The 26,798-nt window shown below is 42.3% G+C and overlaps 1 protein-coding gene across 3 annotated transcripts in view; it reads right to left on the minus strand.

Moving 5' to 3' along the window:
• SMPX (small muscle protein X-linked) overlaps positions 1–26,798 on the minus strand; it is a 103,623-nt gene that overhangs the window by 48,579 nt on the left and 28,246 nt on the right. Inside the window, exons 1-2 of one of the 3 annotated variants that reach the window (XM_045050901.1) lie at positions 5,748–5,965; positions 1,354–1,410 (exon numbers count right to left, since the gene is read on the minus strand). In XM_045050901.1, coding sequence (XP_044906836.1) covers positions 1,354–1,392 — 39 coding nt within the window. In that variant the 5' untranslated portion in view covers positions 1,393–1,410; positions 5,748–5,965. Of the gene's footprint in view, positions 1–1,353; positions 1,411–1,759; positions 1,949–5,747; positions 5,966–26,798 lie in introns of those variants that run through there. The other 2 variants (XM_006943622.3, XM_045050900.1) reach the window with 2 other exon arrangements.

Genomic DNA, 26,798 nt, shown 5'->3' on the forward strand with positions numbered 1-26,798 from the left:
ACTTAATGAGGGCTTACTATGCTGTTTAAACAACTTGTATGTGTAGCTCTAGGACATGAGGACATGATAATAACAATTATCCCCATTTTACAGATGTGGAAACAAAGGCAGAGAGATGAAATCATTTTCCCATGATTCCACACTGGTATGGATTAAGGATTCAAACTCATGTAAAGAAGATTCAAAGGCTCAAGGATGCCCACAGATCTGGGAGGCAAAATAAATTCAAGGTATGTCAGACACTCACTAGGTGGACACAACAGGGCTAAACGTGGCAATGCGGAGTTGGATCCTTGCCAATAGGCTCTTTCTTGGTAGTCTGTTCTATGACTGGTTTCCAGAGGTTGTAATACATCTTTCCACTTAAGAAGCCCATTCACTTAAGACTGTGCATTAGTCATGACAGGTGAAGATTTGTCCCCCCACCCACCTCGTGTACCACCAGTGTGTGCTAGGATTTCTAACCCCACAATCTGGCCACATGCACACCCTTCCACAATATGGTCAATCGTTTATGTTTATGCTGTGACAGTGCATCAGACCCCAAATATTCAGGAACTATGCCTCATGTCCTGTGGGATTCAGAAAAGTCCAGGAAAAAAAAAAAGTTTAAAAGCTCCTTTAGAGAAAGCACATATGACTCCATGTTGATGGAAGAGAAAGATGGAAATTTATACTAAAGCAGTGTGCCCAGCATCACAGTGTGGGAGCCATTTGAGAGTTAAACCCAGAAACCTCAAAAAAATAAAAAATTAAGTATTGAGTAAAAACAATATTGAAAGTTACCTTCGTAATTGTATTTGTGTTCCAAAATGCCTGTTTCCCCCTCCCCTTTTTGGGGTGACTCTTAAGTCAGTGGAAACAACCAAAGAATTTGTTTGCTGGGAAGACAGGGGGAGACATAATAGCATACAGACTTTACAAGATAAATACCCAAACCTTGGGAATAACACTTGACAGGAAAGGATGTATTCTAAACACATGGGTCAGCAAATTTAATTGGATATAAAAATGGAAATTGATTTTTGTTAATGGCTATCATGAGCATGTCAAAAACATATAGATTGAAAAATGTCCAAAAAATAAACACTGCATTTTTTGGTAGGCAATCATTTGATTCTTAGTTATAACTTTGATTGTCTTACAATTGAGCACAATTGAGCAAAAATAGCTTCTCCCTCCTCAGTCGTACCTTACCAGCCTTATATCCTGTCTCATTTGTGCCCTATGAGTCGCGCTTTTCTTGAAGTTAATTACCAAGTTAGGGGTGAACAATCACAAAAGGTCTGAGTTATTAAGCAAACAGGCTAGGCGTCACAGAGCTGATGTTAAAACAGAAATATGCCTACTTACCTGGATGGCTCTGACATTGGAAACCGGCTGTTTCGACATATTCACGGGGTCTAATCCCTAAAAAAACAAGTGAGAAACTGTTAAAGGTGGCGGCATTGAGATTCTCAGTCTTGATAAATTAGAACTTAACTCATGATTCAACTGGGCAGTCACCCCTTTCACTGGCCATATATTCTTTCCGTCTCAGTTTCCGAAGTTACTGAGAGACTCTCCTTCCTAATGCCTTGGGGAGAGGGAACACTAGAGCGCCCGGATAAATCATTCAGGAGGAGAAATGCTGAGACGCCTTGCCCCTGATCGAATGATAGGCAATCAGAAACTTGAAAGGCTCTATCATCTCCTTCCCTGCCCTCCTGCCCCCACTGCCAAGAGCAGCAAAGCAAAGAGGTTGTGGGAAAAAAAACACCTTTGTTTGGGGCCTCAGAAGCTCTCCGCCTGAAACTGAACTTGTGATCTGAATGAGCTGTTGCCGGGGCTGTGTGTCAGTCCACTGGGAGCTCCTCCTCTCCACGAACACCCAAATAGAAATGGCCTCAACTACGTTCTCACTCCTGTGACGCCCTCGGCTCACTGTGCACATTGTCTGTGTTCACTGTGCACAGCCCTGGGAGACGCTGTGAGGATGGGGCCACCTCTCCCCACACAGTGTGCAGACCCCAGGCTCTGTAAACACAGGCAGCCATAAGCCTCACCTGTCTTCTTTTTTTTTAATGTTTTTTCATGTTAATTTACTTATATTGGGGGGGCGGGGAGAGAGAGAGAGCAGGAGCAGAGTAGGGGAACAGAGAGAGGGAGAGAGAGGATCCCAAGCAGACTCCGCACTGACAGGGCAGAGCCCGATGGAGGCCTCAGTCCCATGAACCTCAAGATCATGACCAATGCCGAAATCAAGAGTCAGACTGAGCCACCCAGGTGGCCGTGTCGTCTCTTCTCTTAACAAAATAGCCTCAGAAGGCAAATAGGACTTACATGACTATATCATTTCCCCAAGATGTAGCAGTGCTTCCTTCCCAAAGGACTTGTGCTTTCTTTCAGATCAGGAGACCTGGCTTAGAGCACAGTGACTAGTGGCCAAGGTTTTCCTGGCGCTAGGGGAACAGGGAACAGCCCAGCTCTGGCATGTTATCGCAAGTCTAAGTAGTGTCATAGCTAGGTCTATTAAATGTTGACAGACCCAGTGGAAAAAGGTGAAAATTGAGTGAATGAAAAACATACTGCTACTTAAACCCAAAGTATAAAATGGGTTGAGTGACATTCCTCTACTGACTGGTGTAAATGCACGCACTAACCTGTGAATAAATGAACACAGACAGCAGCGTGGGCATTTCCTACAAGTTCTGTGCAACCTGGCCTGTATCACTCAACATTTATAGGCCCCTATCCTCTTCCTCAAATTTTACCTGATTCACAGGCTGTGGTGAGAATCAAAATGACATAATGTTCCCCAAACTACCTTGTGAACACTTAAGCTTGATGCAAATATTTATTGTTTTATTGCCACTGTCCACAGCTAGTGACTTTTCTGTACTTTCCTGATCTACAGCTTCAAGTATGGAGAAAGAATTGGTGGGGGTGCCTCGGTGGCTCAGTCAGTTGAGTGTTCGACTCTTGATCTCAGTTCAGGTCCTGATCTCACAGTTGGTGAGATTGAGCCCCATGTCGGGCTCTGCGCTGACAGTGTGGAGCCTGTTTGGGATTCTCTCTCCTCTCTGTCTGCCCCTCCTCCACTCATGCTCTCTCTCTCCCTCTCAAAATAAGTACACATTTTAAAAAAAGAATTGATGTGGGGCGCCTGGGTGGCTCAGTCGGTTGAGCATCCAACTTCGGCTCAGGTCATGATCTCACACTCCATGAGTTTGAGCCCCACATCGGGCTCTGTGCTGACAGCTCAGAGCCTGCAGCCTGCCTCAGATTCTGTGTCCCTCTCTGTCTCTGCCCCTCCCCCACTCATGCTCTCTCTCTGTCTCAAAAATAAATAATAAAAACATTTTTAAAAAATTTAAAAAAAAGGAATTGATGTAGTGACGCCTCCACCACTTATAAAGAAAAAAGAGCTGAGAACTCTGAAAAACATGTTCTTTTAGATTTTCAAAGTCTTAAGTTCTATTATATGAAGTCAAACAATTACATAATTTTTTAAATCTCTAATCCAAATATAAGTCTTTGGAGTCACATACATGAAAACAATGAGATTTTTTAAAGTTTCACCTGAATGTTTTGGTAATACATAGATACATGGCCTCCATCCGGAAGAGTCTAGTTAGAATTATTTTCATTTTGGTTAAAAAATTAAAAAGCAACAAGAAATTGAACAATTAGGAATGCATTTTTCTCTATGACATGTTTCATGTAGATTTCTGTCTTTCCTACAGTGTCAAAGATTCAATGAAGGCTTTTTAATTTTTGGATCTAGGATACATAGTTCAATTTCAAAAGGAAAAGCTTAGTAGTTTAATATTTAATGTCTCTATTCCTCAAAAGCTATTAGAAGTCATGCAAAGCAATAGTTCTCACAGGACTTTAAACATCTCCGCATATAGTTTTCTCTGTGTGTACAGCTACAGTCTAACCAATATCACTTGAAACTTTTAAAAAGTTACTGTACATTGATTTGAAACATGAGAAGTAGGAAATTTCTTTTGTTATTACAATAGCATGTTGAAATGTAAAAAAAAAAAGGCAATGAATGATTGTATTATTTATATGACATTGATTTTTTTTTAATTAGGCTGATTTTGTTTTTTTTCACTAAACTATCGGATTGCTTTGTTTCTTGTGGACCTCTGAGACTAAAAGATAGATCTACCTTGGGCCTTGTCTCCTATATAGCCTCTGTATAATCTCATTTACATATGAATTCCTTCTTAACATATATGTCAATCTGCAATAGAAGCATCTTTAGAAAATTGGTCAGATCCCAGCTCTCATTCCTTGAAGACAGGCTATATAACATTTGTGTAAATCAGTCCTGCAAGCCGTTCCCGCTGTCCTCATTATTTGCAGAGAAATCAGGGCAAAGCACGCTGATGAATAAAAATAGACAGTGTTCCCTGGCTGTTTCCCTGGCCCTGCATTCACCTCCGTTAGGGATGCAGTGTAGAATGCACCTTCCTTCTTTATCTGCACGCCTCGTCTCACCAACAAAAAAGAAAGCTATGCCTTAGACGCACAAGTCTACTCACAGCTGGCCCCAGCTTTTCATCTAAAGAGGTACTCTTTAAAGCACTCTATTACTGTGTCTCCTGGTTCTGGCTAAAATTTGGGAACACGGAAAGTTTGACAAGACATATTGACTTTTACAAAGCCTATACTATAATGGAAATGCTTGCCAGCTTAGCACAGTTGGGTTTTCCTGGAAGATCTGCAAGTCAGTGGGGGAACTTTAATGGTCTGTATGCTGAGTCATATACAATATACCACTGCTGATGTTTTGATTGGGCAGCACCTAATATCTGACTTCTAAATAAGACTCTTACACTTACTAAAAATTTGTCAACATTAATATCACTAATTTAATAAGAAGGGATTCAGAGTAAAATAAATCAATATCTGGATAGAAGGGGCTTTGTTTGTTCTTTTTCAAGGTCTACTAAATGGCTGAAGCTCACTCTCACAGGGAATTATCTTCTGTCCCGCAGCTAAAAATAATCCCTGAGAAGAGTGTAGAAAGATGTTCAGCTGTCTGAACTGACTAACTCCTTATTCACTTTGCCTGAAATATGCCGAGAGGCAAGAGACACTCTCATCATTGCCATGTCTCAGAACCTGGTGCCCACAGAGACAGACAAGTGCTGCCCTCCACCCTGCTGGGCACCGGGAACACCTGACCAAAGCGGCGCTTTCAAAAAGATGCCTTTGGAATGTTAATCGATCCGTACGTTGATAGAACTTTATCATTGGGGCCAAGCCCGGTGCTTAGGGAGAGGGGCAAAGCATTTTAAACTTGTACTGTGCAACAACTCCGGCAATCGTTTGCATTTAGGTAAATCAAGGAGCTAGCATTACAGGTTTCCTCTGCTGCAAATTCTCCTGATTATTTCTAGGCTTACAGCCTGAATCACTCTGCAGCTGACTGACTGTAATCCTGGCCATAAGAATGAAAATGACATGATGTTCAGGATCACAGTCATCCTATCTGGACTGTGGAAATTTTTGTAATGGCACCATCGGTGAAAACTAGTTTTAGTTCAATATTCTTTCAAATAGCTCCCTCCCACACACACACACAACTTATAAAACAGGATCAGCAACAATACCACTGAACAGTGAATTTACACGGAAGCTACATCCACTAGTCACAAGCCTACAAAGTTCTAAGTAGTCACTTCAAGTTAGGTATCAAGGAAATCTCCTTCAGAAATCCCCAGCTCCCTGAGCTGGGTCCTCTTGCTTACCTGCTTTATGTATTTGTTTACTGCCTAAGGAAAGTCCCAAGCAGCCAGATGCAAGAATACAAGGCTCCTCAGAAGGTGGAAGGGACGCCTGGTGTCCTCTGAGCTGTGATCTCAATTCCGATGCTTTGCATGTGGCTGAAATAGCTCAAGTGTTCGGTGCCTCACTCAGTACTGAGAGCTGCTCCCCGCTCGGGGCTAGAGGGAAACTCAGTTTCAGGCTAAGTGTTAAAGAGAATTCCTGTCATAGCTCACAGTTGTTCTTCCTAAATATAGAGTTTGATACAAACCATATACTGGCTTCCTCCAAAAGGCTTGACCATGCTGAAAGCAGGGCTCAAATGTCAGCCGGAAGGTGGCTACGGAATCTTACTGCCCTCCTAATCTTCCAGAAGATGCTGGCAGCACTTTCTCACATGTTCTGAGGGGACACAGTGAAGTTCAAAAAGTAGGAAAAGTTTCTATCTTTAGCATTATCACCCAGGGCCAGAAGATGAGGGGTGTTCAATAAAAGTAAAAATTAGAGAGAAGCAGCATGGCACCAAGCTGCCTATCAGGGGCACAGACATGCAGCAGTGTTTAAGTCCTAGCTTGGTCACTGAGGAGCTGTTAAATTTCTTTCATGATCAGTACTCAATAAATGGCCACTAAATGATGATAATTATAATATTATGTTGAACTATAAGACATCACCCTTTCTGGGGTGCCTGGGTGGCTCAGTCGGTTAAGCATCCAACTTTGGCTCAGGTCATGATCTCACAGTCTGTGAGTTCGAGCCCTGCGTCAGGCTCTGTGCTGACAGCTCAGAGCCTGGAACCTACTTCAAATTCTGTGTCTTCCTGTCTGCCCCTCCCCTGCTCATGTTCTCTCTCTCTCTCCGTCTCTCTCTGTCTCAAAAATAAATAAACATTAAAAATTAAAAAAAAAAAAAAGACATCACCCTTTCTGTAGGTCATAAATGGTCCCAGATCAATCAACTCAGATTTGGTGCCAAGGCTAAGTCCTTGCCTTCTGTGCTCTACAGCCTCTACTGGTGACAATGACTTTGATCACAGACCATACGAGACAACAGCACAAAACAAAACAAAGAGGAAATATCTGTTTTAAGTATGACAGGGGACAGGACCAGGTAGGAGGCAAAACACATTTTAAACAGAACACTACCAAATCTAAGACACATGCTCATTATTTTCGTTTTGTATGGTTTTGGGGGTTGAGGGGGATTGGATTTTCTTTCTCGTGCTCATCATTTTAACGTTTTTTTTTTCATTTTTAAATGTTTTTTATTTATTTTTGGAGAGGGACTAAGCAGGGGAGGGGAAGAGAGAAAGAGGAGGACAGAGGATCCGAAGCAGTCTCCTCGCCAACAGGCTGACAGCAGGGATCCCAATGCAGGGCTCGAACCCACGAACCGCAAGACCATGACCTGAGCCAAAGTCTGAAGTTCAACTGACTGAGCCACTCAGGCGCCCCAACACTACTTTTATTAATCCGTTGATTTACTTTGTTTCTTCGGTCTCTGGAACTTTACACAGAGGCTCCCTTCAGTAGAAGGATCAAACAGAGCAAGCACACTTATAATTCATCCACTATATGAAGGTATGAGTCCCTGGCAGTGTAGTCAGCCAATGAGCTACCGCCAGCCACCATCCCTGCCCAGTTCTCTCATTACGTGAGGAAAAGAAGGTCCTGTTCATATGAGCCCCTGAAGTCACATTTCTGTTCCCTGCAGCTGAATGCATTCCACACAGAAGCAACTAGCTTGTTTTCAGGTTGGTTAAAAGAAAACAAACTTTCTGTAGCTAGAAGGCCAGCAGATAATTGCAGTTCATCTCAGTTTGCAGCTCACCTTTCCATTCCATTCATGTGCTATTTAAAAGAATCTTTAAACTTCAGCTTAAGCATCATGCTTTGAGAACATGTGGCACAAAAAGTGAGTTATTTATCACTGGAGAACAGAATACACTCAGCACCTTACTATTTCTCTACATGTTTGGCTACTCTTATGTGTCTAGAGCTCTTCACCAAACAGTAGGTTGCATCACTCCTTGGACAAATAAAACAGTGAGCCATTCTTGACCCCTTGCCCTGCAGTTGGTACATCAATTCTGCCACAGTCCTTTTGCCTTCAGTGACCCCTCAGTAGCCAGTGGTGTTATATATGTCAAGGAAAGTGCTCCCAGCAGCAGTGTCTTGTACACAGGCCTGGCCCGACTTGGGCATGGCTGCTTCTGTGGAAGAACTGAAGCGAGCTGCATTATCAGGACTCCTTTGATCATAAGTGACAGAAACCCAAAGTGAACCAGTTTCAGCCAAGAGGGGGTGTGGCAGATACTGTTGATGCCTTTCTCAATATCACCTGTGCCCTCCTGAGCTTCCCTGCAGCTGTAGACATTTCCCAGTACGCTGTCAGCCTCACACCTCAAAAGCCTGAATCTCTCTGCCTCTCTGCTTTAGGGCTCTCTCTGTCTCCAAGACAGGTTTCCTGGGTGTGCTGCAGGCATGACCTATAGTGCCAGGGAGCAGACACCCTAGGGACAAACCTCAAGTAATGGGGATGGTGGTAAATGCTCCACCTCCCTGTCTTCCGGTGGAATGATTCCTCAGTGTGATCTACAGTTTCCCAGAGGTCCCCAGCAGAATTACCCATACTTAAAGACTGTTTCTTTTCCCTCTCCTTTCATTTGTATCCTCCCAGTAAGAAATAGACTCATGTTGTGCCCATCCACTTGGTAATTGTCACTCACCAATCCACTTACGTGTTACTGTGTGCCTGGGGCTTCTTCTGTTATATAGGTTCCTTAAACTGACAAAGTGACAACAGTAGTAGAAATTTCAAGGGGCTGTGGTAAGAGGTCAAAGATAAGTATTTGGCTTCTTGGTGCTTCTGGGAGACCACACCTGGGAGGGCTCTTCAGCTCACTGCTATACCCCCTCGGGAAAGAACCTCATCCACAGGTGTGAACCCCAATGTTAGATGACCTTGCCCCTGGCCAGAAGTTGAGTGATGGACTCAGGGTGGGGGCAGTTAGAACCCTGGGATTTTAAAGGTTTTTTTAATGCTTATTTATTTTTGAAAGAGAATGCAATCAGGGGAGGTGCAGAGAAAGAAGGAGACAGAGTATCTGAAGCAGACTCGGATACTGACAGCAGGGAGTCTAACATGGGGCTCGAACCCATGAAGTGTGACATCATGACCTGAGCTGAAGTTAGACACTCAACTGATTGAGCCCCCCAGGAACCCCAGAACCCTGACATTTTAAAAACTAGAGTTGGAGAAATAGATTTGGCACTCTCTAAGGAGGTCTGAATTCTTGGTTCTGGTTATTTCTGAGGGTCCCCTCCACCCCTGCCACAATATGAAACTCCAGTGAACCTCTTTGTCTTGATTTGGATTGTCTCAAATCCAGACACAGAGACAAGGCTGCAAGTAATGGAATACCTGAGTAGCAGTGGTTCAATCAGTATTTAGTCATCTCACAAGTCTAGAAACCTGAAGGGAGGTAGTTCCAGATTGGTTCAGAAATTTTATGAAGTTGAAAAACCCCAGGCAATTTCTAGTTCTTTAATCTGCCACTCTCAACAAGTCAGCTTTTCATCTTCATGCTTCTTACCTCATGTTCTCAAAATGGCTGCCACAGCTCCAAGAATCAGGATCTTCCACTAACATCCAAACAAGAAGGAAAAGCAGGGATGGTGGGAAAAAGAGCTTTCCTCTTCTCAAGAAAGAAACTCTCCCAGAAGCTCCAGCAGATTTCCCCTTACATTTTGTTAGCTGTAATTATATCTCATGGTTGCAAAGGAGAAATAAGAAAATCTCCATTTTATAAATGACACCTTTATAAAAAACACCTTGAAAAAGGTAAAGTCATATGACTAAGAAGTGTCTGAGTCAGAACCGTAATCTAGGTCTTCAGCCTCCAAATTCCAGAGGTTTTTTTCATGTTCCACTATGCAAGCCAACAGAAAGAGCCAGGCTGCTCATACCATTGCCCCACCCCTGAATGTCCTCATGGATAAGACTCTTATCATGTGCCCCAAATTACAGGCTTCTTTCGGGGTCCTCTTTCCTCAGTTCTGCTCTATTGTAGGTCTGCCTATAGTTTGGGCAAAGAGTAAAATAAATCATATTATGAAATTTTTAAATAAGTTAGTTAATAAATATTTGTACCATTATGTATAAAGATGTGACCCAAAAAAACTTTATATGCTGACAGAAAGAAGAAAAATTGATAAATGAAAAATGATTAACTGGGAAGAATTATGAAAAAGAAAGTAGCTGTGATCTATGAAAACACTTTATTTTCCCATAGCATTTACTTCTATGTTAAATTTTAATTTTTGACACTATAACTATGAACAAAGCAATGCTTGGCTTTTTTAATATTATTTTATTTATTTATTTATTTATTTATTTATTTATTTATTTATTCATTCATTCATTTATTCATTTATTTATTTTGAGTGAGAGAGAGATAGAGCGAGCAGGGGAGGGCCAGAGAGAGAGGGAGACAGAGGATCCCAAGCAGGCTTCACACTGTTAGCAAAGAGCCTCCTATGGGGCTCGAACTCACAATCCATGAGATCATGACCTAAGCCTAAACCAAGAGTCGGATGCTTAACTGACTGAGCCACCCAGGCGCCCCTCGATGCTTGTTTTTAATCCAGGAGAGCAGGTGACAAGGTTTGTCCCCTGGGTGCATACTATGTGATAACTTCTTCCCTCTGTGATTTCTTGAGCCACTTGTCTCCTTAACCCCGGTCCTTCACAGTGACACAGCAGCCATGTTTATGACTCTTCCCTTGGAATGTAGCTTACTTCCGTGAGTAGCCACAGAGAGGAAAAACAGTTTTTCCAAAAAGAAGTAATGTGCAGAGTTGTAACTCTACCCACATGAAAAAATCTTTTACATAATTATGCAGAACAGTTTAGCATCTCCTTGTCTGCAAACTCCTCATTTCAAAAAGGGACCTTCATTTCATCTTTGTATAGCTCAACAGCTTTTTCCCCCCAAAGTATTTTCCTTGCAGATATAAAAGAGCTATCTAGCCTTGGAAGTGAAATTCAGACCCCCATCTCCAAAAACATGGTGCCTGTTTCTCTGTCCTCAGAGAAAATGCTGGCATCCACCTCTCAGTCACTCCCAGCTGGGAGAATAAGATTTCATTCATTTATTCGTACATTCATCCATCACTTATTTTATTAAGTGCTTACTATGATTAGGGCACTGTGCTAGATGTTGAGGGTTTAAAAATGAGTAAGATATAGTTCTGTTCACTATGGTCTGGTGGAGGAGACAATAAATAACAAGGTGGTTATTGGATTTATGTGCTGTATTCAAACTGCTATGGGAATTCACAGGACGGTGCCCCTAACTCTCCCATGGTGCTGAGGGCTTCACAGAGAAGGATATGTTTCAGCCCAATGTCCTGAGCTTATACTAAATGCCAGCACCGTTCTTTCCCCACTGTCACTGGGGAGAAAAGAGTGAATAAGCCTATGTTCCTGCCATCAGTACTTACACTGGGGAAAAGAGGGTACAGACCAAGCTAAGTAAACAACTAACAAAGTAATTATATATCCTATTAAGTGATATGAAGACAGACAAAAGGCTGAGTTAGAGAATAAGTTGGGGGAGGTGTGGCAGGAGCAGCATCTCTCCAAGAAGTCAGATTGATAGAGCAAGAAAAGAACATTTCAGACAAAGGGAACTGCATGTGCAAAGGCCCTGGGATGGGAAAGGACATTCTCAGGACTCAAAACAAAAACAAAAACAAAAACAAAAACAATGCAGTCCCAACACAGTGAAGAAAAGCATCAGGCAAGGTGAGAAAGAGAGGCAGAAGCTAGCAGGGACTTCATCGGCTGTTTTGGCAAGAAATGCTGATTTTCTTCTAAACGTAGTAGGAACGCTTAGAAGGTTTTAAGCAGTGGAGTTGCCTGATTTCAGCTTTGATGCACTCCCTCTCACTGTCATGTGGAAAGTGGACCGTACTAGAACGAGCAGAGAAGAAGGGAGAACCATTAAAAGGCTAGAGATGATGGTGCTTGAACAAAGGCATTGACAGTGAAGATAAAGACCAGAAGAGAGGTTTGAAATGTATTTTACTAATAGAGTTAAAAGTAATCTTGCTAACTGATTGGATGTGGGAGGAAAAAAAAGCGAAATGTGGTGCTTTGGGAGTGGGAGTGAAGTAATGAGACACATCTTAAGTGCTGGACGTAGAGTCTGACACATAGTAAGCTCTTAGATGGGCCATGAAGAATTACAAATCCAGTGGTGGCATCAGAGGGAAGCATTTCCACAGACCGTGGGGAATGGTTCCAAACCCAGATCACTGCAGGTTGTGGCACCAATGAAGAGTTGAGGCTGCGAGTGGACACATCTCTTCTAGACCTGTGACTAAGAATGGAGGAAAAGGATCGTAGTTGGGTTTGGAGATTTCCAATATGGAGAGAATTTGAGGGAGCCTGTATCTTATAACAGTCAGAACAACATTTAAACATATTTAGAAGCCAGAGTGACGGGGATGATAAAGGCCAAAAGGAGGTCACTGATGAGCAAAGTCCAGAGGAGAAGATGAAATCTTGCCCATAGAGGCAGGAACACATGTTCTTTCCTCTGAGGAGGAAATAAGCTGATCCCAAAAAAGGTTGTAAGAGGGTCTGTGGGGTTGGGAAGGAGGGGAACGGGGAAAACAGAGGCCACCTGACAGCCTGCCTCACCTTTCTAAAAGTCTTGAACAAGAAACCAGTCATAGAGAACAGGGAAGAGCTGAAAGTAGCACCCAGCAGTGTTGAGGATCCAGCTGAGGTTGGAAACCTTGCGGCCTTGGACATGGCTACTTTGTCAACAAGGTGACTGCTCTGCAGGGGTATTAGTTCTAAAGGACACATGTCTTCAGTTGGGTTTCTCCAGAAGCAAATCTGGATGTGAGGATTTGTGTACAAGTGATTAATGAAGAAAATGTTTCCAGGAAAAACTGGGGAACAAAGATGAGATCTCAGGTCCCATAGAAGGTACCGTCCTTTTGATCTGGAGTGTAAGAACTTATGCCATAGAGTTGTTCTAAACCAGGCAAAGGAGTGGGGATGTCATACTCCTGTACCTGTCTGTCATTGCTTCAGGGCTGCCCAGGGGAACAAATTTCCAGGGCTTTTGGCTCTTCTTACCAGCTGTAGAGGCCTGCTCCATAGGCCGGAGGGCAGGCCTCAAAAAGAGCATTGAGGTGTTGGAAGCAAATGCCTGGTGAAGCCAAGAGCAGACAACAAATGGGTAAACAGGATCTGAGGGGGTCTGGGCTGGGTTCCATCATTATCTGCCCAACACAGCTGTCCTTTATGGCACATAGGCCTCAGCAAAGTTGAGCAAAGTCTGACTACATTGGCATCTTGTATCTAAAAAGCCAAGTTTATTTAAAACAATCTTACAGGGGCGCCTGGGTGACTGAGTCAGTTGAGCGTCCGACACTTGATTTCGGCTCAGGTCATGATCTCACAGTTTGTGTGATCAGGCCCCATGTCAGGCTCTGTGCTGATGGCGTGAGCCTTCTTGGGATTCTGTCTCTCCCTCTCTGTCCCTCCCCTGCTTGTGTTCTCTCTCTCAAAATAAATAAAAACTTTAAAAGAAACCATCGTACAAAGTTATATTATTGCAATTTTGAACACTTCTGTTTCTTAGTGGTCATTTTCTATGAGTGTTAAAAGAGACTATTTTTGCAGACCTTTGGCTGCCTATAAATGTATTTAGAATTATTTTTTCCAGAATTGTCATATGAGACCTCTATAACCTAGCTCTTTTTCAAATATGAGGTAACTCTACTCCCTTTGGTGTTACATGGTAGATGGGGGAGGGTCCTCCTCCAGGGTCTGAGGCAGTAACAGTAGTCACCTGACACAGTACCAGAGATCTGGAATGTAACAGAAACTTCACTGCAGCCTGTGTGCCCTTGAACAAAATTTTTATCCAACTGGAATTGCATTCAAGGTCAGGACCTTTAAAACTGGGGAGAATCACAGTTGCACCATATACTGTTCAGGACAGTTTCCCAGTCTCCTTTCCTTCCTGTCCTACAAAACTGGGGTTTTCTAACCTAGATCTTGGAACATAAATAAGACAATATACTTGTAAACAACTGGGTCCTCCTAGAGAGAAAAAGGAGTAAACCCCTGACTTACAGCATGTTGCAGAGGCAGTGCTGTGAATTCAGCACTCTGTCTTCTCTTCCCGGCACATAGGACACTATATTTTCCAGGCTCACTCATTGGATGTAACTGAGTTCTGGCCAATAGGATATGGGCCCAATTACTACAAGCCCACAGTACTCAATGGTCTGTGCACCAGTGCCCATTTGCAGATTGTTGCCAGTTTGCAATAAGCTAATACAGAAATTTTAAAGTAAGTAATTAGGGACTTTTATAGCAATTTGACATTACCACTATATCTGATCAGCATTTCTTTTTCCTAGTAATTCATTTTTGTTGCATTTTTATAAAAGTATTGGTCTGTGATTGATTTAAAAATTTCATCCTGAGAAGGTTTAAGAAGCACTGCTCTAAGCCATTCCAAGCCTGGCCTTTATTTTTTTTTTTATTTTTTAACATTTATTTATTATTGGGAGACAGAGAGACACAGAGTGTGAGCAGGGGAGGGGTAGAGAGAGGGGGAGACACAGAATCTGAAGCAGGCTGTCAGCACAGAACCCGATGTGGGGCTCGAACCCACAAACCGTGAGATCATGACCTGAGCCAAAGTCTGTTGCTCAACCAACTGAGCCACCCAGGCGCCCCCCAAGCCTGGCCTTTAAAAGCATCCTGTGCAAACCAGACCTGTCTCCCCCATCTGTAGCAATCTTAGAAGCCACTGCTCCTGGATGTCATAGCTGCAAACTGCAGAAGGATCACTAGACCCACATGGGACTCTGACATGAATGACAAATGAATGTTCACCATGTTAGTCTACAGACATTCGGGCTTGTAACTCGCATGGCCTAGGGTCATTTAACTTATACAAGGGATTATTGCCATCTTTCTGGGAGTTGGACCAGCTTGGGCTGGAGGCCCTATTTCCAGAATGGGTGTTTGGCTCCCATGTCTGGCGCCCTTCGGCAGGGATGGCTAGAAGGTAAGTCGGTTGGGGCTGACACCCAGAATGCCTACATGTGGCCTCTCTAGGATGGTGCCCTCAGGGTACTTGTCTTCTTACGTGGAGATTCAGAGTTCCAAGAGCAAGTGATCTAGTTAAAAGAACCGAGGCCACATGACCTTTTACGTCTTGCCTTGGAAGTCACATAGCATCACTCCTGCTGTATTCTGTGGCCGAAGTAGTCACAAGCCTGCACAGATTCAAGGGAAGAGGACATGGACCTCCCTTGCTATGGGGGGAATGCCGTAAAATTTCTGGCCATATTTTAGTTATTTTTTTTTAAGGCTGAAATCCTTTTATTTTTTTTAAATATAATTTATTGTCAAGTTAGCTAATATACAATGTATACAGTGTGCTCTTAGCTTCAGGAGTAGATTCCCATGATTCATCGCTTATATACAACACCCACTGCTCATTCCAACAAGTGCCCCTGTCAGTATCCATCTGGCCATCTTTTAAAACCACCTCACCAGGATTATGATTTGTGGTTCTGGTTCCATATTATCTTATATTCCTTTCAAGCCATCTGATCCAGAGCCTTACCCATAGCAGGCATCCACTAGGTGTATATTGATGATAGGAGAGGGGGAAGCCAGGATTATTGCTCCTGTTTTGAGGATAACTGAGTGTGTGGTTGTGGGAATTTGAGTTTGCAATAATTCACGGATTCAAAGAGTCACATTTTTTTACATTTTAACATCTCTAAAATTGACACTTGTTACAATTTATGACATCTTAAAATAATTTTTACCACTGCTTTTTCTTTCTTAGGGTACATTAGATGACTGTGTACCATCCACCCAGTAGCTTATCAGTTGAAATACAATAAATGCCAGGGACTCAATATCTACAAGATGGAGCCTTAGCTAATAAGAAGCAATAAAAGAAAAGTAAATGATGGGAAAATGCCTGCTGCTGCTGAGCTAAAACTGATAAGCCGACAAAAGAGGCCTGATGGACAGCTTGCGGTCAGTGCAGTAAGACATTCCTAACATAGTAAGGAACCCAGAAGGACATCATGTCCAAACTCTTGCCCAATAGCTGCCCCCCCACCACAGTTGCTCCAAATGTCCTCAGTGTCTAGACATCCCCCCACACACACATATCCCATGCCATAACAGAAAATGCCATAAGCCTTGGAAAGGGGCAGTTGACGTTCATATCTGGGCTCTGCCATTTCCTCTCTCTGAATTTCTATTTCTTAATCTGAAAAATGGGTAGCTATAATAACACCTACCACCAAGTGAGCCAGTAGGAATAAAGCACAGGGCCAGGCACATAGTACGTGACCCATCAATGTTATTTTCCTTCTCTTTTCCTTCACTAAACTCTCCCATTGTTTCAAACTTGTCTATTTTCTTGAAGCCTTGAGATAATCCTCTTTGTTACTTGGTAGGCCTTGAGTCTCTGCTTTGTTAAAATTATTGAGAATGTTCTCAGACTATTTCATATTCCAAGGTCCTAATCCCAAATCTGAAGAATCTGACACAATGGCCCCATTTTAACCTTAGGAATATTGCCATCAAGTCACCCATGGCTTGACCTCCCACTCTTTCTGAAGGTTTTCCCAGATGTTTCACTAAGCCATTCAAACCAGGGGGAAAGAAGGCACATGGGTGGCTCAGTTGGTTAAGCATCCAACTTCAGCTCAGGTCATAATCTCACAGTTCATGAGTTCGAGCCCCACATCAGGCTCTGTGCTGACAGCTCAGAGCCTGGAGCCTGCTTCACATTCTGTGTCTCCCTGTCTCTCTGCTCCTCCCCATCTCTCTCTCTCTCTTTTTCTCTCTCTCTCTCTCACTCACTCTCGCTTTCAAAAATAAATAAACATTTTTAAAAAAGCAGGGGGGAAAGAACATATCAAAGAGGCTCCCAATTCAGAGGAAGAAAACAGCCTAAATTCACTCATTTGTTCATTCAGTCATTCAACAAATATCTTTTGAGCATCTACCATGTGCCATAAACTGCACTAAGCCATGAAAATAAAGCACTGAACAAGACAGGCATCCTTATAGTGTTCACAGTCTATGAAAAAGACAATAAATACAAAGTCACTACGAAGAGGGGTGGCTTCACTCAAGGCAGAGAAACCTAATCTAACTGGAGAATCAGAAAAGGAATCTGTATTAAAAGCAGACCCTGGGAGAAATTGGGTGCAGGTAGTTGCTTTGGGAAGCTATCCCTAGGAACAGGAACAAGGGAGCAGGGAGAATGAGATGAAAAGATTTTTGTAAAATCCAATGAAAGGTACCATAGTGAGCAACTTGCCTTTGTGGGCAACTGAGGCTCAGTCCTGGTGGGGACCCTTTAAGAAACCCGTGGGGAACACACCTCAGGGTTACCCCACTAGAGGACAGGAAGCCACAGGTATTTACCCACTGGCTCTGTCTTCCATTCCTTGAGGGCTGCCCCCAGGAGCATTAATGCACATACTTCTGAGTTGTATCAACATCAGTGTTTCTTGGCCAGGCACTACTGACATTTGTCCTTTGTTGTGTGTGCAGGGGGTGGGTCCTAGACATTATAGGTTGTTCAGCAGCATCCCTGGCCTCTACCCACTGGATGCCAGTAGCATTCACACACACACACAAAAGTGTGACAACCAAAAATCTCTCCAGATACTGTCAAGTGTCCCCTTGTCTACATGCAGCTGAGCGAAGCTCCAGTGCCAGAACATTCCCTTAGTTCGAGGAAGAAAAGGATGCTGGAGATGAGGGGTAAGCTGTGGGGACATGGGGCTGAGTATCAACAGTAGCCACTGCAACTTCCCCCAGGAAGTGACAGTGGTTAAGCTGTGACTTGAAGAATGAGTAGGAATTCCCCTTCAAAACTGGAAAACAAGACTGGAAGCACACTTGTTTTGTTGATGATGGAACCCCCAGTGTAGTAGTAGGAGCTCAATTCAAACTTAGGCTGCTTCACATCAAAAGAAATGTGAAGAAACATAACCTAGGTGAGCAAAGGGACAGAGTTCCATGAAAACCTTCTGTCTTAAATATACCACCCTCACTCGCAGAGGACACAGCCGCATAGGCACAGGGCTTAGCAAATGGAACATGCTTGGCTGACTTTCAGTTCCACTTGCCCCCTTGTTTACCCCCAGGTATATCCAGGAGCCCTGCCATAGGCCCCACCCTGCACCCACCCCTCCTTCCTTCATACCTCCAAATCAGCATGTACAAAAGTCTGTGGTGTGTGGGGAAGAGGCTGTAGTGTATAATGGAGGAGGGTTGTCACAACACACAGCTTAATAAACAACTTTAAGCTATTGTCCTGATTTCTTTGGCTCCTCCTGCTGTGAGCATCACTAACTACCTTTCTCCCCAGACCTGCATTCTGCCATGTTGCTCTTTCTGACCTGCTCTCAAGTCTCTTTGTAGTTGTCTCTACCTGTGGCTCTGTCTGCACTTGTCTCTCTTCACTTTTTGTCTCTCGGTCAGTCTCTGTCTCCCCCTCCCCAACTTTTGATCATTCCTTCCAATTTTTTGTCTCCCCCTTTATTATGTTCTCCCTCCATCATGGCATCCCACCCAGGGCCATTTGTCCTGCATTAAAAGGTTTGGAGGGGGGCGCCTGGGTGGCTCAGTTGGTTAAGCATTGGACTTCAGCTCAGGTCATGATCTCATGGTTCATGAGTTTGAGCCCCTTGTTGAGCCCCGCGTTGGGCTCCACACTGGCAGTGCAGAGCCTGCTTAGGATTCTCACGCTCTCCTGCCCTTGCTCTCCTCATGTTTTCTCTCTCACTGCCCTTGCTCTCCTCATGTTTTCTCTCTCCCTCTGAAAATAAATAACCTTTTAAAAATATATTTTTTAAAAGGGTTGGGTTAGAGGGGTGCCTGGGTGGCTCAGTCAGTTGAGCGTCTGACTCTTGGTTTCGGCTCAGGTCATGATCTCATGGTTTTGTGGGTTCAAGCCCCACATCAGGCTCTGTGCTAGCAGCGTGGAGCTTGCTTGGGATTCTCTCTCTCCCCCTTCTCTCTCTGCCCCTCCCCCACTTGTGCTATCTCTGTCTCTCTCAACATAAATAAACTTTAAGTTTTAAAGGTTTGGAGAGGCAACTCTAATCCCTGAAACAAACATGCTCATTTGCTGGGTCCCTCTCACCCCATTTCCTACTCCACAGGTGGAAAGTTGTGGCCTTCTGCATTTAGAAGGGCCAAGAGTCAATGTAGGTTTAGGCTTTGAAAAGAAGGCTGGCTTTTTAGGTGAACCTGGATGAGGTGAAGGAAGTTTCTGTGATGTCCATGAGTTGGCAGTTTGGTTGGAAGCCACAACTCCATTATGTAATAGAGCCTAGTTTGCCTCCTGTGTGCATCTGTTTCCTTGAGGACCATATCAGGAGGTAGGGTGGGGGAGATAACGACTATTAAAAGATTAATTTGGATATTCCTAAGTCCGTGTAAGAACTTTCTTTTAAGTTTGTATTTTTAAAATCACCTCAGAACTAGGCAGAAGAAGAATAACTGTAAAGTTTCTAAGGGAGGCATATGCTTGTCATGCTAAACCAAATGGTTTTAGAGCAGTAAGCCAGAGGGTTAGAAAAAAACATCCACAGTTAGATCATGTCAAGCCTTAGAGAATCTGCTATGCACCAAATACAATTCTAGGTGCTGTAGGTACCTCAGTAGACAAAACAGGAATCCCTGCCCTCTTGGATCTTATATTCTAGGAAGAACCTCCAGCTCCAAGCCTGGGCAAGTAAGTGAGTAATGAGGTAGGGAATTCTGGGTTGGGGCCACTATGGAAAAAGCATGTTTGGGGGCAGAAAACAAAGTTTGGCTTGGACAATGTTAAGTTTGTGACGCCTATTAAATCTCTAAATGGAGATATAAAAGAAGTTGGACATCCAAATACAGAGTTCAGGAAAGAAGTCCAGGCTGTGATCCAAATCTGGGGATCACCATTGCAGAGGTAGTATTTAACACCAGGTGGTTAGATGAGATTTCCCAGAGAAGGAGTGTAACTAGAGCAGAGATAGGGTCAAAGTGCTGATCCCTGGAGCATGACAACATTTAGAAGTGCAGGGGAGACTGAGGATTGGGGAAGGGATGGGGGCTAGTGTTTCATAGGCCCAGCACTTCCATTTTGCAAGGTGGAAAGAGTTCTGTGGATGGAGGGAAGTGATGGCAGCACAAAAATGTGAATGTACTTAATGCTACTGAGGTATAGCCTTAACAATGGTTAATATGGAGGGGCATGTGACTGACTCAGTCAGTGGAGCATCTGACTCTTGATCCCAAGGTCATGAGATCAAGCCCCACGTTAGGTGTAGAGATCACTTAAATAAATTTTTAAAAAGTTTTGAAAACTTTAAAAAATGGTTAATGTGGTAAATTTTATGTCATATCTATTTTACTACAACTTTTAAAAAAGGAAGAGAGAGAGAGAGAAACGGGTACAAAAGCCCAAATGAAAGAAGTGTTTCCAGAAGGCAGGAGGAGTCAATCAAGTCAAATACTGCTGAGAAATCAACAAAGAGTTAACCCTTGGTTTTGACAATGTGGAGAGTGGCAGTGACTTTGAGAACAAAGCAGGTGGAGGTAAATGCTTGCTTGAAGTAGGCTCAAAGACATCAGGAGGATGAGTTAGGCAACATGGAGAAGGTGGCTAACTCCTCAGGCAGCAGAAAAATGGGGACAGGGGCCATAGAAGGAGGCTTATTTTAACACAAAAGATAACACATCAGAGTTCAAGGCTGAGGTTGAAATGGTCCCACAGAGAGAGAAAGACTGATGAAACAGGAAAGAGAGGGGACACTTTTTGCAGTGGGGCTAAGCCCTGAGCAGCTCCAAACGGTGGGGACCTGATTTACAAGGTGGCGGCGCTGGCCTCTGTAGGCGCAAAGACAGCTGACTGGTGTGACAAGAGGGGATGAGGCATGGGATTCGGAGGCAAGCAGGTTGCTTTGCTTGCCAGGGGGATGTGCTTTTCTGATGGAGAATAACTTTGCACTGAAATAAGAAACAGGTTGGCAGCTAAGAGTGAGGACTAAGGAAGAAGTATGGGAATTTCAAGAAGGTTTAAAATAGCCCTCTTAGAGAGAGAGAGGGAATTGCCCTGGAAAACATAGTTGGGCTGTGAGGTAGTTCTTGGGGCCCAATTAAGGTCATAAATTTCAAGTGAGACCAGGATCACTTTTCATCTGAAGATATATTATTTTCATTAATATTTTCTTACTAGTGTGTAATTTCAGTTTTGATTTCCTCTTTTATTCATGTATTATATACATGAATTTTAAATTTTTTTTTAATGTTTATTCACTTTTGAGGGAGAGAGAGAGCATAAGCAGGGGAGAGGCAGAGAGAGAGAGAGAGAGAGAGAGAGAAACATAGAATGTGAAGCAGGCTCCAGGCTCTGAGCTGTCAGCACAGAGCCCAGTGTGGGGCTGGAAGTCATGAACCACAAGATATGACCTGAGCCAAAGTAGATGCTTAACCGACTGAGCTACCCAGGTGCCCCTATACACGTGCATTTTTTACATATTTCTAAGAAGTTAGGAGTATTTTTAATACAAATATACGCCACTAAAGTATACCAATCATGAATCTCTAAGTACTGACAACATTTTATCAAAATATAGAAAGCAGAGACTATTTTAAATACACAAAAGTTCTGACAAAACACCTCTTTGGAATTGGAGAAAATGTTAAAATGGATTAAAAAAGACTTTAAAAATGTTAAAAATGGATACAAAAGACTGTAGTATTACAGTTATTAAACCCAACTGTCTATATATCTATACTATATATACTATATCTATATCTATACTATATAAACTACATATACTATATCTATGTATCTATACTATATATAGTATAGATATGTAGACAGACTAGAGAGCGACATACATGATTATACATGTTACACACACACATAAATTTTTTTTAATTTTTTTAATGTTTATTTATTTTTGAGAGACAGAGTGATCGGGGAGGGGCAGAGAGAGAGGGAGATGCGGAATCCGAAGCAGGGTCTAGGCTCCAAGCTGTCAGCACAGAGCCCGCTGCGGGGCCCAAACCCACGAACTGCGAGATCATGACCTGAGGCAAAGTTGGATGCTTAACCAACTGAGCCACCCAGGTGCCCTCACACACACAAATTTTTGTAAATTCTATATTCATTTCTTACTGCAATGAAATATTTTAAAAAGTGTTAAGGTACACGAGACCAATAAAACCTGAAATTCCCACATTTAGTACTTGCATGTTCCAAGTATGACCCAGATGCTAAAAAAACAGAAGTTAACAACAAGAAAACACTAAAACTATTAGGAAAACTCTGAAATCTCTGCAAATAACTCAGGGGCTGAAGAATAAATGAAAATTACAAGTACAACCCATTTATAAATTAACCACATTGAAAGCAATGCACATTCACAGGAAAACTCATAGCCCTAAAGCTCTGCTTCTTTTTTTTTTTTTTTAATTTTTTTTCAACATTTATTTATTTTTGGGACAGAGAGAGACAGAGCATGAACGGGGGAGGGGCAGAGAGAGAGGGAGACACAGAATCGGAAACAGGCTCCAGGCTCTGAGCCATCAGCCCAGAGCCTGACGCGGGGCTCGAACTCACGGACCGCGAGATCGTGACCTGGCTGAAGTCGGACGCTTAACCGACTGCGCCACCCAGGCGCCCCTAAAGCTCTGCTTCTTGATGCAAGAAGCTACAAAATAATGTGGCTGTATTTTTCAATCACCATGAAGGCAAAAAATAATAAGGCTTACTGAGGTAATGAGGAAACTTCTGCAGGGTATATCTTCTTATTTGGATGATACTTTTGAGAGCCAATTTAGTAAGTTCAAATACTTCTTGCTTAGGAACAAATGACTCAAAGTGGAGGCCAGTAGCAGTCAACACTTGGTCCAAAACCATCACCATAACATCTCATCCTGTCCAGTCTCTTGTATCTGAAGGACATGGCCAGACTAAGAGAGCATCTTGCCTTGTTTCCAAGGTCTGGAGAATAACAAAATAAGGGATTCTGTCTTTCCCTTCTTTGTCTATGCCCATATGAATAGTCCTTCTTTCATTTTTAAGTGTCTAGTGATGGATGCTCAATTAGGTTCATCCACACAGGCAGGTTAGATATGAGGAAGAAAAGCCTCTGACTCCACCCTAATTCTTTAGATCAACTGAAATATCTTTAGGAATACAAACAGCATAAATATGGAAGATTGCAAATGTACAAGAGTCACAGGAACAGTTGCCTTGAAGGGTAAAATGCATCACTGAGTCAGAGAAAATGAAGTAAGTAGAGAAGTACAATACATGCATTGAGTTCACAGGAAATGCACTGAGTTGATTCAACACATACTGCCAGGCACTGGAGAACAAGATCTGACACCTGTCTTCAAGGATCTCACAGCTGATAGAGGCTCTCATACAATGTTGATCAAAGCTGTCCTCCTTAGTGGTGAGAAAAGAATTGAAATCTAGAGTGATCTAGTGAAAAATGTATGTGGAATTATTTGAAAAGTTATAAAGCACCAAATTCTATAGTATTATTTCTACTATTTGTTACTTAATCATAATGGTCTCCTTAATAGATAAATAGGAGAAGTTGGCAAAGTAAGTCCTGCTGGCTGTGTTTGTAAACAAAGGTTTATTGGACCACAGCCACACCCATTCATTTACATACTGTCTATGGATGCTTTCCCCTACAAAGGCAGAGTAGAGTAGTTGTAACAGAAATGACATGGACCAACAGGAGCCCCAATGTTTACAGCAGTAATATCATTGCTACTCAGCAATGAAAAAAGAATGAAATCTTGCATTTGCAACAATGTGGATGGAACTAGAGGGTATTATGCTAAGCAAAATAAGTCAGAGAAACTCAAATATATTATTTCATTCATAGGTGGAATTTGAGAAACTCAACAGATGAACCTAAGGGAAGTGAAGGAAAAATAAGATAAAAACAGAGAGGGAGGCAAACCATAAGAAACTATTCTGATACAGAGAACAAACTGAGGGATGCTGGAGGGGAGGTAGTTGGGGGCATGGGTTAAATGGGTAATGGGCATTAAGGAGGACATTTTTGGGGATAAGCACTGGGTGTCATATATAAGAGATGAATTACTGGGTTCTACTCCTAAAGCCAAGACTACACTGTATGTTAACTAACTTGAATTTAAATTTAAAAAATGGTGCAGCCCACAAAGCCTAAAATATTTATCTGCCTTTTACAGCAAAAGTTTGCTGACTTCTGATACATAGTGTCATTCACATGTTCCCTGGGTTACTCATTTCTTCTAAATCTTCTTTCTTTTCCCTGTGGGGAATAACTGTATTTGCTTTCTTATGTGAAAATGACCACCTTCATTCATACAAATTCTTTATAATCATGTGAAAAACATGGGATGGTATGTTCTCAACTGTTCCAAAAATACATAGAATTATATTTATGTAGTAATACATTTAACACAGAATTATAATTATTGTTTGTTTCTATCTTACTGAATTATTAGAAATAAAATTTTGCTTTTACAAATGAAAAAATGTATTCTACAATGTGGTAACTTGCTTTTTTCTGGTTTTTTTAAATGAGAGCTTTTTTCCCCCTTAAATTGTGACAGTCTGTCTTGTAGAAGAAATAATTGCTTTGTGTTAAGGTGACTTGCTTTATTCTGTTTTATTATTGCCAAGCAACCTCATCTTAAATCCCAAAGTTCTAACTGCTTTTAATAGACATAGAGGTATTATCTGAGTTCCAAGAATTTATATTAAGCTCTTACAAAGCGTATTATGAATGTAGCCCACACGAACACTGAAATATAACTCGGGGACAGCTGCATTAACCCAAGGTTGGTTTCAGTTACCACTTAATCTTTGAATATAGAAAATATCCAGCAGTGAAAAACTCTATGAGAAACTAACATATCAGGGGAGCCTGGGTGGCTCAGTCAGCTGAGCATCCGATTCTTGGTTTCAGCCCAGGTCATGATCTTGTGGTTCGTGAGATCAAGGCCTGTGTTGGACTCCTTGCTAGTGGTGTGGAGCCTGCTTGGGATTCTTCCTCTCCCTCTCTGTCTGCCCCTCCCCTGCTCATGCTTAGTCAGTCTCTCTCTCTCTCTCTCTCTCTCTCTCTCTCTCTCTCTCTCAGAATAGATAAATAAACTTTAAAAAAAAAAGAAACTAACATATCAGTTGGCATTGGATTAGTCCCACATAGGCCTTGGTGATCATCAAAACCCTGCAGCCACAGCCATGTGACCTCACGAAGAGAGCATCATGAACTTTCTTCTTCCCTGCCAAGTAGTACTTTTTATGTATTCTAAAAACTATCACTCCACCTAGAATCAACAGGTTTTCTGTCCCTTGACATTTGAAGTAGTTTTAGGAAAAAACCTTCAGCTTATTTTTGAACTAGAACTTAGGCCCTGAAAAAAGTAAGAACTAGGCAAATTTTAGCTTTGAAAACCTCAACGATAGTGATACTTAATATTCACAGTCCTCTTCATTACTGCCATTTGGACATATCACTCCTGTAGTCTGTGACTCCTCTTCCAATAGTTTCTTCTACTCACCATCCATTGAGTGTTTTGGGGAGTATTAGATCACCTGCTGCCATGGCTGATATTGTCCCAAAATAGAAGCAAAAAGCAGCATAGGCCAAGCAAGGCCTTAGACAGAAACATATGCATTAACATGAGAATATTTTGGAAAGAAGGGGAATGTCTTCAGGATAAAGGAAGTAAGAGTCCTGCTTATTTAGAGAAAGATGCTAGAAATATTCTTGCTAATTTTGAATATATTTTATGTCCACACTTTCTTTATCTGAAGAGTTTAGCCATTAGCAATCTACTTCTAGGGCATAGCCAAGCTTTAAAACCATGATTGGTGCTTTTCCCATTAATAGATGTTATGCATTGATTTGTGTCCCCTCAAAATTCATATGTTGAACTATTAACTCAGAATGTGACTTTATTTAGAAAGAGAATCATTGAAAATGTAATCAGTTAAGATGAGGTCTTACTACAAGAGTATGGTGAGCCCCGAATCCAATATGACTGGTGTCCTTATTAAAAGGAGAGATTTGGACACAAACACACACACAGGGAGAACGCCATGTGAAAATGAAGGCAGAGATCTGGGTAATGTATCTACCAGCCAAAAAAACCCACAAAGGTTGCCATCCAACCAGCAGAAGCTAGAGGAGAGGCACAGTACAGAGTCTCCCTCACAGCCCTCAGAAGGAACCACCCTGCCAACACCTTGATCTCCAACTTCTAGCCTCCAGAACTAGAAGACAATAAATCCCTGTTGTTTAAGCTCCCAGGTTTGTGTACATTATTCTGGCAGCTCTAGCAAATGAACAGAGTCCCCATCAGATTCAGAGCCATGCTGTTACAGATACGTAGAATCTGATGGGGAATCCTCACAAAAGCATAATAGTCAACTTTGTAAGAAAAAATGGTTTGCAGACTTCAGCTATGATCAAGTCCGTAAGACATGAATAAAGTGGAAAAGAATGTACACATAATAAGGCTAAAACATATCTAATGTTTCTATATTGAATGTGGTTAAGTGTTTTATTCCACTGCATAATCTTTAAGGTAGGTAGTACTGTTATTTTTCCCATTTTAGAATTGTAGAAACTGAGATACCAAGAAATTAAGTTAATTGCCTGAGCTAGCCTGGTGGCGCAGCGGTGATGCTCTGGCAGCCTGACTCCCCAGTGCACACACCAACCTCTCTGTGACACAGCCTCCCAACATTCTGGCACATACACGTTTATATTTTGTCTCTCTGTTTCTGCATGTGGGAAGTTGGAGGCAATATTTGTTTCCAAGACAAAAGCCTGTAGTCATTTAAAGACACTGGGGGTCCAGAATTGGGGGAATTGATTTTTAATGCTCTTAGAAGCAATTAATTATCATATGTTCTAATTGTAGGTACACCACCTTTT

The sequence above is a fragment of the Felis catus genome, chromosome X (assembly GCF_018350175.1).
Source record: "Felis catus isolate Fca126 chromosome X, F.catus_Fca126_mat1.0, whole genome shotgun sequence".
In the NCBI taxonomy this organism is placed as follows: Eukaryota; Metazoa; Chordata; class Mammalia; order Carnivora; family Felidae; genus Felis; species Felis catus.